The following is a 13,874-nucleotide window of genomic DNA, read 5'->3' on the forward strand; positions in this document are numbered from 1 at the left end:
CCTAGACAGTAGAGGTGTGAATAAATACATATGTGTGATAATAGACAAGTATTCCAAATGGCCTGAAGTGGACATACAAGAGTCAATGGACACTGACACGATATTGAGATTCCTGACCGCGGTGTTCCTGCGAGAGGGTATACCCAAATCCATTCTCAGTGACAATGGACCGCAAGTTGTATCGGACAAGTGGGGTCGATATATGAAGAGGAACGGGATCGAGGTGAAACACACAGCCGTTTATCATCCGGCATGCAACGGCCAGGTCGAAAGGTTCAATCGGGTGCTCATGGGCTCCATTCAGGCAGCCATATCACAAGGAAAGGACTGGGAAGTGGAAGTAATGAGCATGCTATGGGCTTACCGGATCACGCCCTCAGTAGTGGGGTACAGTCCGTTCCAAGTGCTGAGAGGACGGCATCCCTTCACCCGGGATAACGTAGCATGGAGGGAGAAGACCATCACCAGCAAGTGGTCCCCAGCGGTGGTGCAGCACAATCTGGAGAAGGCCCAGAAGATCTACGCAGCACACTATGACAAGCGACGCAACACAAAGGAAACCGTGCTGGAAGAAGGGGAATGGGTCAGGGTCAAACTACCCACCCTACAAAAGAAAGGTGAAAGTAAGTTCAGCCGGCCCCTACAAGTTCAGGAGGTACGAGGCAGGGCGGCTCTTCTCAGTGACGGCAAGGTCTGGTCACAAGACCGCATGGCCAGAGTCAATAAAATAATAGTATGGCCCAAATCCGAGGAGGATGAGAGACGGATGGACTTTCAGGAAGCAAGACCCCAATCGGGGCACAGCACAGAAGACCGCGGGGAAGGTGTAAGTGAGGACAATGAAGTGGAGGTCCCGGGAGCAGTGCCTACCGACGGAGAGAGCACACCGGTGGATGCAGAGCAGAGAGCAGAATTGAGAGAAGTTGGGAGGTCCCAAGGAGAGACAGAAGGGGGAGAGAACATGCCGGTAAGACACACCCGCAGCGGAAGGGCAGTCACGGTGCCCTCTCGTTATAGAGACTTTGTGATGGATGGACACTAGCCCCTGGTGCCACCTCCCGAGGTGCCCCACTTAGACTCATACTCACTGATGGGGGACACTCCACCTGCTGGGGGGAATGTTATGTTGTTTATATAAAAGGGGGGAGATATGTGGTATGCGCTCTAGTCTTTGACGTGAACGCGATGACGCGTCACGCCAAAGACCGGAGCGGGAGGCGCGCGCATGCGCGGAGATGCGAGGAGAAAGGCGCGAAGGATAGGAAAGCGGCAGTTGGCGACCGGAGCTGTACATGTTAGACGCTCGGCGCCCTAAGCTCTTGAGTACTTGTGTGCCTGAATAAACCTGAGTTAATTACCTCACTCTGGCTCAGCGTGTACCTGTGGGGGGGAAGCAAGAAACATTACAGTGACAGCCTCTGCTCTTCGTCTCGGTGGCACACATCCCTCTGCCACCAGGTCTACCAACTACCTCTCTCCGCCTTCCCTGAGCCACAGTGAGTACTGAAAAGTTTTGGAGCAGATGTGATGAGGGTTGTGGTGGGGAGGAGGTGAAGAAGACGGAAGGCGAGGGGGTGGGAGTGTGCCGAGCATACTCCGAGTGCTTACTGTGCAGGAGTGAGTGATGTAGGTTAGCTGGGTCGTGTTTCTTGCGTGAACAATTATGCTGCAAACTGCATACCCCTATCACAGCAGCACCAGGGGTGTAGCTTGATTTAGTGTGGCAGGTGCAGTGGCACTAGGGTACAGAAGCCTGAGGACCCACTAAACCCTGATTATTTGAAGGACGCTGAGGAGGTTTGGCAATGGAACAAGTGTGTGTGGCGAAGTGGAATACTTTGTATGCACTGCCAGGTGAAAAGTAGCTTGCGCATACATAGGTACACTGTGGTACACGCAACTGCCTCTGAAAGGCAAGTGGGGTCAGCGCATCACTCGTCAAGCACAAACTGACCCTGCCCTAGATCTGTCGCAGTGTCTCAGTCCTCTTGTACAACCTCACCGTTAGCTCGCTTCCACCTCTGCTCTCTCTGCTCTTTTTTCGTGTACCCTCCGTGATGACCTGATCATTTGACTATAGAAATCCCTGTCCCACCTACAAAGGGGTGCACAACTTTTCTTTAATTCTAGGGAGTGGTGAAGCGGGAAACTTGTGACCTCACAATGAAAAATACCATTCACAAACAACGTTTATATACCAATTGCAAATAAAAAATAAAGAAATTTATGCAAAGCAGTGTCATTTACAATGCCAGTAACTCAAACTTTAATGCTGCGAGACCTATTGCATTGTAAATGCTTGTTTGTGTTTACTAACACGTCATTTATACTATGACGCTAAGCAACGTATGGTGAGCTTTGGGAACGACAAGATGGCCGGCCCCCTTAGCTCTTTTCACCTTTCCGCGTTGTCCTTTCTCCGTGTATGTTATCCTCTACAGTACATGTGACCCGTCGACGCAGTGTTGTGCGTGCTTTTAAATAATGGCGCCTCCGCTTTCGCTTCAGATATGCCGGTGACCATGCCGAGTTCCAAACGTTTAGTTCCGTAAAGGTAATCTTTTTTATAATGAGAGACACTATTTTATGCGTGATGGTTGGATGACCTGTGCTCCCGGCCCGGTTCTATTTAGCCAAGTGAGTGATTATCATGTACATGAGCCATTTAGTTACATAACTAGTTTGCTAGTACTGTTAGTGCTTCATTTTGCCAATATAGGATGTGCATGCTTGAATGACACGTTCCGCGGAACGCTCTCAATGGAGTTAACTGACTCGACGGAACCGTTTTATTGACACAGACCCCTCTAAGTGTAGCACTCTTGTTATGCTTTCCAGGTGTTTCCATTTTTATAGTGTGCGCTTTTTTCACGTTTTATCCGTCTGTGGTTTTACTTTTAGTCATCCATTGTTGCATCACGTAGTGCACATCACTCTGTGCGTCCCATCACCATTTTGCGCTGTTGACACTTCGTGACTTACATCATCAAGTCTTACATAGTGTACGTTACTGTACTGCTATAGAGGCACCACACACAGTGACACTTATGTTTATAGGTCCACTGCGCTTGCCCCCTTCAATTGGACATTTGTCATTTACACCAGGAGTTAGTACTGCATGTACACCATTCCTGCACTTTTTTTTGCGATGGGGCTTCGTTCCTTGTTAGTTGTGCCGCATATGTTCATGTCTCAACGGTGCCTGTTCCTTTCAATATGATATGTGTTCCGATATATTTGGAGATGATATGATATGCACATCATGCATGCAACTTTTGAAGCGATCATTCCTTGTTTCTAGTAATTGGGCTTTTGTTGATTTAGGCTTGCGCAATCGAGTGGCCACTTACAATAGGTAATCTTGCTGTGTCTCGCAACAATTCTGCGGTGGTGGTTCTGTACTTTCTTGATCCAAGTTATAACATTGTCCTTGTCTTCTTTTTTTCTTATCGACATACTATAATGGTGTCCTGATTGTTTACTCTTTTAACAGACTTCACAACATGAACTATTTACTATAAAGCTCTTGGAAGAAGTAGGTACTCATGGACTCGTGAGGTTTTACATATACTTGAAATAATGAACCTTGTGCTTCTTTAATTTGAGGTGAGTCCGGGGTATATGAATGAGTGATGATGCTCTTTGAGCCCACAATCTTAGATTATATGGGTGATGGATCTTTCCTAGAACACTCAGATTGTCGACCTATGGAGCTCCCCTCTCTGCATTACAAATAAGAGAATATAGTGCTTATGAGTAGCCTCATGTATTGTTACCCATGAGACGGTAGTTGTGTTAATTTTCTATTATAGATTATACAATATGTGCCTACTTCCGCTTTTGATGCTTAGCGCGATTTGGAACGATTTACTTAACTTTATAACCTACATTCTGAGTCCAAAGCCAGACGTTACAGAGGTGAGAAATAAGTTCACCCTCCTACCTGCACGTTGTCCAGTTACTGTGGTACACCTTATATATTATATATAATTTTATAACCACATACCTACTTCTAAGCCAAATATTTCTGAGGGGAGAATAAGTTCACCCTTTTCAACTTTGCCCTTTTCCTGCGGTTAATTTTCCCCACTCATTCTTCTTGTCAGGTTTTATCTCTATTCTACTCTGTACTTACCCTCATGTGAGGTATTATTCAAGTATTTTTCGATAAAACTATGTGTTGTTTGCTTTAGTAATGTATTATTTTACTGTATGATACTATTGCACTATATATATATATGGATATGTTTATTTATCATAGACATTTGTCTGTTCTTTGATATTATTATCTGTTTTCCTTTTTTCTGTCTTGGAATTACGAAAATATTTTTTTCTGTTTGATGTAAAGTATACACGTTTAAATAATGTGGATTTGAATGTATGCAATTTTTGTATGTATTTGTGTGTTATATAATTGTGGTTTCATATGGGTCATCTCAAGTTTGTGGTTGTTATTATTTTTGTTTTGTTGTTGTTATGTGGTATTTATGTTATGTTTGTTAGTAAATGTTACAGCCCTGATGAAGGTTCCTCTGGCAACCGGGAATGAAACTCTTTGGCTGTGTGTTAGTTTTTATGATTAACTTAATAAAAGAAGCAACTTTGGATAAACTTGGCTTGATTGACTGACTTTGCATTGTGTGCACCTTCCTTTTTCCTGAACATGATGCCCTGAGCTAACTCTGGATGCAGCTACCATTTGTCATCAGCTAGGCGTCTCCAGCTGAATTTGTCCACTCCAGCATGTAAAGATCTAACCAAGTGATTCACGAGGCACCCTGATGCTCCAGCCAACTCTTGAGGTGTATAGCCACTTGGTACAGGACATAGAACCACGCTTTGCCCTGATTGTTGCAATACCACATGGTGGTGTTGTGGTCCATGAGAAAGTGCACCAGCCTTTCCTTGATGGACAACAGGAAGGCCTTCACTGGCAAGCAGATGGTTCGCAGAGCCAACAGATTTATGTGGAGCTCTGTTTCCACCAGAGACCAGAGTCCTCTGATCTCCAAATCCCCCAAATGTCCGGCTCAGCCCAGAAGGGACACATCTTTCACCATTGTCAACTCTAGGTGTGGAGGAAAACAGGTCTCCCTCTGATCAGGTTACAATCGAGCAGCCGCCACTGCAGATATCATATAGTCTCCTAATGCTGGGCCAACTGAACCTTCCAATCCCACTGCAGGACTAGCATATGCCACTTGGCAAAGTGGATAAGCATGCGGCCAGTAGGCAAAGAAGCCCTAGAGCTGCTTGCATTGAGATCAAGGGCCGAAGCTGAAATATCAAGTTTGTGGTCCAAATGTACTGGGCTCATTGCGATGGAAGAAAAACCCTGAACTGCACCATGTCCAAAACAGCTCCAATAAAAGGAAGCCTTTGCAAATGTGACTTAGGTTAGAAGTATGCCTCAGAAGAACAATATACCTCCTTTGGTCACGTTTCTGATGGATACTCTATTTAACCAGGGGGAGATCACTGGCTCGATCTTTTAGGCACAGTCAAATGTGCATGTCAATGTTTTTGTCCTTTGTAGTTTCAGCAAGAACACTTGTTAGGAAATGCATTCATCCTACAACATGGGACTCATTTACACCTTCCCTGAATTCCTTCCTGCAAGTTCTAAAAAGAATCAAGAATGAGCGGGCCACATCAGCCTAGTGGCTCCGGATTGGGCCAAGAGAGTGTGTTACCTGGAACTCCTGGTCATGAGCATTGGCTTGCAATCAGGCTACCACTTCACGATGATCTTATGTGGCAGCAACAGGGTAAGATTATCCACCCACATCTGCACAATCTACACCTACATGTGATGGAGCAAGGATTCAAGAAACAAAACTTGCTCAAAACAAATCCTTCATTAACTTTTACTAACTGTGGAGAAGTGTGGCTCAATGGTTAGAGCGGCAGACCCTGATGCAGAGGTCTGGCCCGGGACCAGGGTTCAATTCCCGCCTCGGCGGGTCTTGGGCTCAATTTCCTCGGACCCGATAATTCTCGCCTCGTTGCCTATTCTAATCATGGGTCCCACTCTGCAACTCTGGGCAATAGCTTGCTTAATCTCCACAACGGCCCCAACAGCGCAGGGATGCCTGGCTTCAACCTTGGGGGTGCCCAGGAGTGGACATTTCACAGGGAAAAGCCAGGAAGGGTTCCACAGCGGTATGCGTACAGCGCCAGGAAACCCCGGTTGGGGTATAAGTTAATTTCATAACTGTTAAAGTTGTGGATAAGACTAAACTAAAATACACCAAAGACAGACACACAGGGTGAAAGCTTTACACATGGTCAATTAATGTGGAATAAGGTGCAAACACAACTTAAACCGCTTTAATTTGTAAAAACGCTTTGCGCATGTGCAAGCTGGAATTACGTAGATATAATTGGACTAACTCTCTTTTGGAGGGAAATCTTTGCGCATGCTCAAGAAGGTCTAACATGTGGTCTTGCGAAACTGCATGCCCAGCATCTGCTTGCCTGAACAACAAAGAGAGCCGCTTACGTTAATGCTTTTGCCCAGATAAATAATAATAAAATGGGATAGAGTAGAAATGGGTGGTGAACAGTGAGAATTATAAAGTTGAGAAAATAACATCTTGTTTATGGTTCTTTTATCAATAGTGTATACTTGGGCCTGTTTCACATATGGCTGGGAGAGAAAATGGAGTCGAATGACGGTTAGATTGCGCATGCTCAGTAGACTGGGAACATGACCTAATGACCGAAGAAGTGAACTGCTGCCAAATAGCAAGGACAGAGGACGCGGAAAGTGAAGACCTGTATGCCTCGTCTATGGAATCTGCAGTGAAATTATTAATAAAATTTGCAACAATATATGAATATGAAAAGAAGCATGAATGAGAAAAGAAGAATGAATGAGCTAGAGGGGAAGGGCTTGCAAAACAATGGTACCTTAATAAAAATGAATATGTCAGCATAGTGTGATGAAAACTCCCCTAGCCCTGTCCAATGGTATTCCGTATTTTACTAATATTTGCAACTATTGAGGGTTGGACATGCAGAAATGAAGACTTACAATTAGAGTGACTTTAGAATGTTAGGGGGCTGGAGCTGGAGAGGTTGGTAATGCGATTGCCATGCCAAGAGAAACTTGCTGCTGCTGCTGGGTTCGAGAGAGAAGACAGTAGACTAGGGAGATTCAGATCCGAATGACAGTCGGATTAGTATAAAAGATTCCGGAAGAACATCGAGGAGGGAGAGTGTGTAAGAGAGGGATGCGCCGTGGTACGTCGGGTTTATAGAGAAGTTTAGTAAGTATTTGTCCTGATCTGGTACTATAGTCATTGTCTCCTGATACTAACTCAGGGGACCCCCACCAGTCCTTTAGCCAGAGGGGTGGTTTCAGTATTTCAAATTATGCAAAATATGAGTCAGAATAATATTTACCTACTTCAGTGCAAATTCATTTTTGCTTCTGAACTCTTTTGTCTCTTCATCTATCCACACCTTTTGCATTCATTTGTTGAATGAGTTTGTGTCATTGGTTGTATCTGCTAAATGATTTATCTCTCCCATGTGAACATGATGGCCTTTGCACTGTGAATTTGTATTGAAAGAGCGTTCACCTTTATGCCTGAAATTTTAGATACAACTTATGGAACTTGTGAGAAGTTGGCCTGATATATAATGTTCACTATTCTAGTGAGCACTTTGTATCAGTCCAAACAACCCTTATTGATGATTGGTTGTAAGTCAACCTTATAGACCAGCTATCCTAGTAGCGTGGATACGAGCAGTCTTCGGGCTAAACTCTAGAGGGCATGTTAAGCCAGCTGTTATACCATCACATATACCCCTTGAACACCAAGTGAAAGGACACCACACAAGTGTTAGGAAAATAAACAGTGTATTTATTTAGATCACAACAGCCCTGTACTCTTTTTGAGGACAGGGTACTAAGCACACAACAAAACTCTTACGAAAATACTTTAAGTTGCACAATTTACACAAATGCCCGAGGGGCACGGAAAACCATATACTATGGAAGTGGAATGCAAAATTACTAGCAGGTAAGTACTGGACTAATAGGCTTTGGAATCGCTAGGACTACGTTACTGAACCTTCAGATTACTAGTAGGAGGCCTAGGGGACTCGGGTGCAGAGTGTGCACTCTCACGCGGGATGCGGGACAAAGTCTATGGGAGCTAGTAAAGGCAAAGTTAGTGTTCTCAGGCGAACCCGATAAGGTAGATCGAAAACGACAGTGGATTCTGACCCTTGGATAGTGAGGCTATGCTGGGGCACCGAAATGCCGAAGTTACCTAGCCCAGGGGCTGCAGCTGCATAGGTCTGAAAAGACGTCGGGAATCCTCGTTGACGAACCAGGAGCCTGAAGAAAGAAGTTGCTGGCAGGCGACCAGTGAAGATTGTTCGAAGTGATCAAAGCCTGGATCGAAGACGGATGACACCTGAAAGCAGAGGGGACCAAGTTCGTGACCACTAGCCAGTAGTCAGATGGCACCAGGAGGGCACCGGATGGTAGTCACCTCGACCAGGTGAGTGGGCGACGCTGGGCTCTGCAGTCTCACGGACCAGGAGGCGTTGTCGGCGACCAGGATGGAGGTGCGAGCTGTCCCACGATGGATGATGCTGTCGACGTCGCTGGACCCAGGATTGGGGCAACAAGTCTTGGCAAATTCAAGCCCACGCGGTGGACTCAAAATGGCGTCTGGAGTGGACCAGGAGGGTCCGGGGTGCTCCTCTTTTGGAAGGGAGCAAGGGCCAGTCTGGAGCAACCAGACCAGCAGCGGTGATGTCGTCGGGCGTCATCGGGAAGGTCACAAGCCAGCGGGCTAGTAGCCAGACAACGCGTTGAGCAGCAAAAAGCAGAAGGGCCCCACGCAGATCTCGTGGATGCTGGGAGGCTGGACTTCGGTGCTGGAGCTGCTCAGGGTCGGGGCTTCTCGGACCCCAAAGCACTCACCAGAGGATCCCTCGGCGGTCGTGCTGGATAGAAGTCGTGCAGTTCTGATGATGGCCGGTCCCTCGAGGTCTCGTCGCACCTACGGTTCTCAGCTTAGCTGTAGAGGTAGGTAGAGGTCAGAGGTGCCAGGGAAGCCGGGTCTCGTCGAGCTGGTCAGTCGGATTCCTGAGGAAGGACGTGCACGTTCTTAGATGGTGCCTGCGGGTGCAGGGTGACTACTCCTTAGCCACAAGGGAGAAATCTTGAGAAGAAGTCGAGAGTTCCTTTCGTAGAAAGTAGTTTCTTGATTCAAAGATGATCTAATTTGGAAGGGTCCCCGCTCCTGCCTTTATCCTAAAGAAAGGGGTGGGTATGCGACTAGGTCCTGCCCTAGGGGTGGGACCAGGAAGGGGGGTGGTTACACCCCTCTCCCATGCCGGACTTTCCCCAGGCCAGGGGCTGGTGTGCCCCTGGAACTGGTTCTAGCCGGCAGATGCGTAATGAGCTCCGGGGTGCCACTTGCAGTCACCTTCCTGTAAAGCCCTGCCTACCCAGGATACACAAAACCCTGTCTGGGATGGTGCTAGCACCGCCCCTGACAGGAAACCCTTTGTCCAAGCTCCCCTCGCTGGAAGGACTCCCAGCTGCAGGGGGTCAGACTCGTGTCTGTGGTGACAGCATCCATTTTGTGATGCTGAGGCTTGAGTTAACTTTAACCGGGGTTCACAGTTACATACATGTCGTGTCCCTCTAGAAGGGTGGAATGCTAACCCCGTCGCCAGAATTGGCGAGGGGTTAGTATTCCAATTCGTATGACACCTTACTCGACATGTTTTGATAAAGCGATACCAAAGATAGCATTTAACCGCGAGGATTATAATGCACTTAAGAGTATATGGTATGCGTTATCATGGAACAGCTATTAGGACTTGGTTCCGCAAGCTGCAAACGGGCTCAGCTCATGCCAGAGCACCATTTCACACGATTCCAAGCACTCTGCCTTCAGGATTGTCAAGGCCTGCCATAGGAGTGACTGATAGGAATCTGTGTGTCCATTTTTAGGGTTAGATATAGGTATACTATATCTAAAGCTAAGGGTGATTACACCACCTTGCCCCAGCTGTCGTGCAGCCAGTTGTGTCAGATTTAGATAGCCATCCAGGGGTGGCATAATACATGCTTCAGCCCCTGGTAGGCCCTGGGTACACCTATGCCCTGAGGTACAGGGTCTGATAAGGGGGCCCAGTACCAATTGGGTAATGCACCTAAGGTTCATGGAATCCATTTTAGAGCGAGAGCAGTAGGCCTGGGGTCCTGATTGGCAGGGCCCCAGGTCAACTAAGTCGGACAACCAGCAAAACACCAGGCAAAAAGTTGGGGGCAACCATAGTCAGGTATCCACCTTCCTACAGAACTTACCCAGAGTCTGTGGTTATTTTCACCAAGATATATGAATTAATTCGAAAAATGTTAATATCACCATCAACTAACTCAACTAATGGTCCTTAGACCAGTGGAAAGAGTGTTAATCCATGAAGATTAGATAAACTATATATTTTGTTTTTGAAAATGTTAAGACCACAGGAAACTAACTAATCGACATCTGAGTAAAATATAAAACTTGACCCCTAGGGGGTACCGGGGATAAGTGATGAAACTTTGGGTGAAAGTGCTTGGACCTTGTTGAATTGTGTGGAGTATTTTATCCTTGGTTCATCCGCTGGATCACATGTATGGAGATTAAGCAGAGATTGGTTTGCCACCTGAAGTGATGGATGTCATCGTTGACACCAGATGCAGTTCATAGGAATCCATTTATGCTGGGCACTGGGACCTATTTGTGACCTGGTATGGTGCTCATAAGAGTTATCCCTTACAAGCAAAGCTGATGGAGGTCCTTTTCTTGTTTTATCTTTGGCCCAGCAATGCCTTGCAGTGGACATGGGAAACATCCCTTACCCCGCAGTCACAACAACGGCCAGCCTTTACAATGAAGTCACTACCCCAACTGCAACGTTATCATGCGTTAACTTACCACGCAAGTTGTTACAATGACTTGCTGTAGTGGGCACGTTGTAGGACTGGTGTTGGATTTTTAAGTCCAACACCTTCCCTACTGTTGCGTAGACTGGAGTTTGGAATAGTAATTTATACTATTCCAAAGTCCAATGCCCCCTATGGCAAGTCGTTGTAACGACTTGCGTGGTAAAGGTGGTAACGTCAGGGTAGTGACTGCGTTGGAAAGGCATGCGGGGTAAATGCATGTGGGGTTCCTTCATACAACCAATGGGCACTATTAAGGGATTTCTCACTGCCCTCCCTCCTCCGAGTTCCAGTGGAGTGGTCTCTTTTCAACATGTCAAAAAGTACCAGGTTAGTATTCAGCACACTGGTAGTAACATTTGTTCATGCTCCACGTCTGAGGGCAAGGAAAGGTACAAATAAGAAACAATGGGTGGAGTTTATATGTGGCTCTGCTTCATCACTGTTTTGGCGGTAAGGAGCTGACATGGAACTGCAGAGTACCACCGAGTGGCACATGGGACAACTTCAGAATGAAAGTAAATGGATCCTGTTTGGCACTTGTGGAGTATTCTTAGTAGAGGAATCTGCAGTCAGATAGAGTATCCACCAGAAGGAGCGCTACTGAAGACAAGCAACTTGTTAATTTCATAATTTGAAGCTGCAAACTCCTCACCTGATGCTGATTTTTGTTGTCCATCTGCCCCAGCTTTGCATTCATATTATCCTGGACAGTGCCTAACTCAGCCTTCATCTCTTCCTTTGTGGCCTCCAGCTGGTTTTCCAATTTACTGATCAAAGGCTCGCAACGACATCCGTTAATTGGGGCCTGGAAATCAAAACAAGACAAGTGACACATTGCTTAAGCAATGTTGAATAAGTACTGACAGACACACACAGACACACTGTTACAGCTCTACTAAAATTATTCTGGCAAGCAACAAAATATGTGAATTATTTTTGCATGCTTGCAAAGTATGTCTAATATTAAAGTAACCAGTTCATTTTGTAACATGAGGCTACCTGGCTTTTGCAATCACAATATCTACTAAGGAGGAGGGAGAAGACGAAAGGAGAAGAAACTGAAAGGCAACAGAAATAAAAATGATGCACTACAGATGTATAACAAAGAAAGTAGTATGACAGTCACTGTCTCTTACATTCAATATTGATAGAAGCAGCTCCCTTTATCTAGCTCAATATGAGGAGGGGATAGATGGCACCTACCAAAATGTAAATATTCTCCCGTCGTTGTATCCAATTATTTGACCAAGGTGTGAAGGGGGGAGGGTGTGGTTACACATAGCCTTTTATTACCAATGTTCAATTCACAATTTCATTGGGGCTTTTAATATGCTGCCAATGTGCTTTTTATCTTCCATCCCCTTTTCCTCCCCCACCCCCTGCTACTTGTAAAGCTTCACATTACCATACAACATTCCTTTAAAGCTAGACCCATTGGTGTTGCCAATGCCTGTGTAATCGATGGGGAAGCTGAAGTTTTTTAATATCTAAGACAAATGACACTTGTAATGCTTGGGTACATCAAGCCATATTAGTAATTAAGTTAATTACTGACTGGGATATTTTTACTTCCTATAGGTTGGGCACATAGATAATCATTAGCACATTAGGACATTAAAGCTTCTTAGTGGTTGTGGCCAGTTTATGTTATTAATTCAAGGGGCCACTTATTGACAGTTAGGGAAAGGGCTGTAAATAACCCTTACTGTCTGGGGGCAGAAAGGCTCAGTCCTATGTGGGGCAATTGGTCCTTATAAATACCCAAATCCACTGACTCTACCAGGCTAGTTTTGAAAAAAAAAACTGCATAATTCACTGAGCCTAATTAGGTTATCAGATGAAAGAACACGCTTACCCATGCCACCATATCCTAGTGATATGGAATGAAGTGACATCCTTACTGATAAACCATCCTTATTTATTATTATGTAGATACATGTGTAAAATGTGTATTTCTAGCAACCATGTAAAACACAATTCGCCCATTACTGTATAATGGGAGTCATCTAAAAGACTATCTATCTAGTAAGCAGTTATCCTTATGCTTTATATCAAACTCCTGTGAAATTTGGTGTTGAAATAACCCTATTTCTTTTAACCCAGCCATTAAATACCAGCTCAGCCAGTGACATGCTGTGAATGTAAATTGAAACAAGAGTTGAGGGTACCAGAAATCTCAATTTAAGGCAATGTATCAGCTGCAGAAATATATTGCAGTCAAGCAGATTTATTCTGTCAAGATAATGTCAAATCTGAAAAACAACTCCATCAGGACAGATTTAGCTATAAAACATAACTCTGATGTGTTAAAAGCCCTTTTCTAGACATACTGGGAAAGCTCACACTGATGTTAGTCACATCCGATTTGTGACACTTGGCAGGTGTCCAGGGAATAGGAGGGGCTACTGCTGTGCCAGTGGCTAATGCAAACTTCTAAAGGGACTTATGAGAGGAGGGGGAGATGTTGTGCGAAGTTCTTCCCCTGAAGGTCCAAGGCAGTCTCCTTTCAAACATCTGCAGATGCATAAAGAGAGTCAGAAGTCAAGAGGATAAAGGGCCCTCTTCCTTTGAGGTGTGCTCCTAGTCAAGCTAAAGATCTTCAGCGTAGACTAGAAACTGCACAGCACAGCACAGCACGTGCACCTCTGGATCTGCAGAAAGGCGGGAAGAACATCCTTTTTTGCCTTCTGCCAGGGACAGCCTAGATGAATACGTAATTCTAACCCAGGGGACAAAGCCATGCACCACAGAATGGGCCCATCCCACTCACTGAGGGAAGAGTAGACAGCTAAGGGATGTACCGGGGACCAAGCCATGCACCAGAAGATGGACACATCCCACTCAATGAGGGAGGAACACACAGCAAAGAGATGTACTGGGGACGAAGCCATGCACCAGAGGATGA

At 45.6% G+C, this 13,874-nt stretch overlaps 1 protein-coding gene across 5 annotated transcripts in view; it reads right to left on the reverse strand.

Moving 5' to 3' along the window:
- Positions 1-13,874, reverse strand: part of ANKRD6 (ankyrin repeat domain 6) — an 857,509-nt gene that overhangs the window by 88,117 nt on the left and 755,518 nt on the right. For all 5 annotated transcript variants that reach the window (XM_086926652.1, XM_086926650.1, XM_086926653.1 and 2 more), the window contains one exon: positions 11,622-11,774. In XM_086926652.1, coding sequence (XP_086782778.1) covers positions 11,622-11,774 — 153 coding nt within the window. The remainder of the gene's footprint in view (positions 1-11,621; positions 11,775-13,874) is intronic.

This window comes from Lissotriton vulgaris, chromosome 6 (assembly GCF_964263255.1).
Source record: "Lissotriton vulgaris chromosome 6, aLisVul1.2, whole genome shotgun sequence".
NCBI lineage: Eukaryota > Metazoa > Chordata > Amphibia > Caudata > Salamandridae > Lissotriton > Lissotriton vulgaris.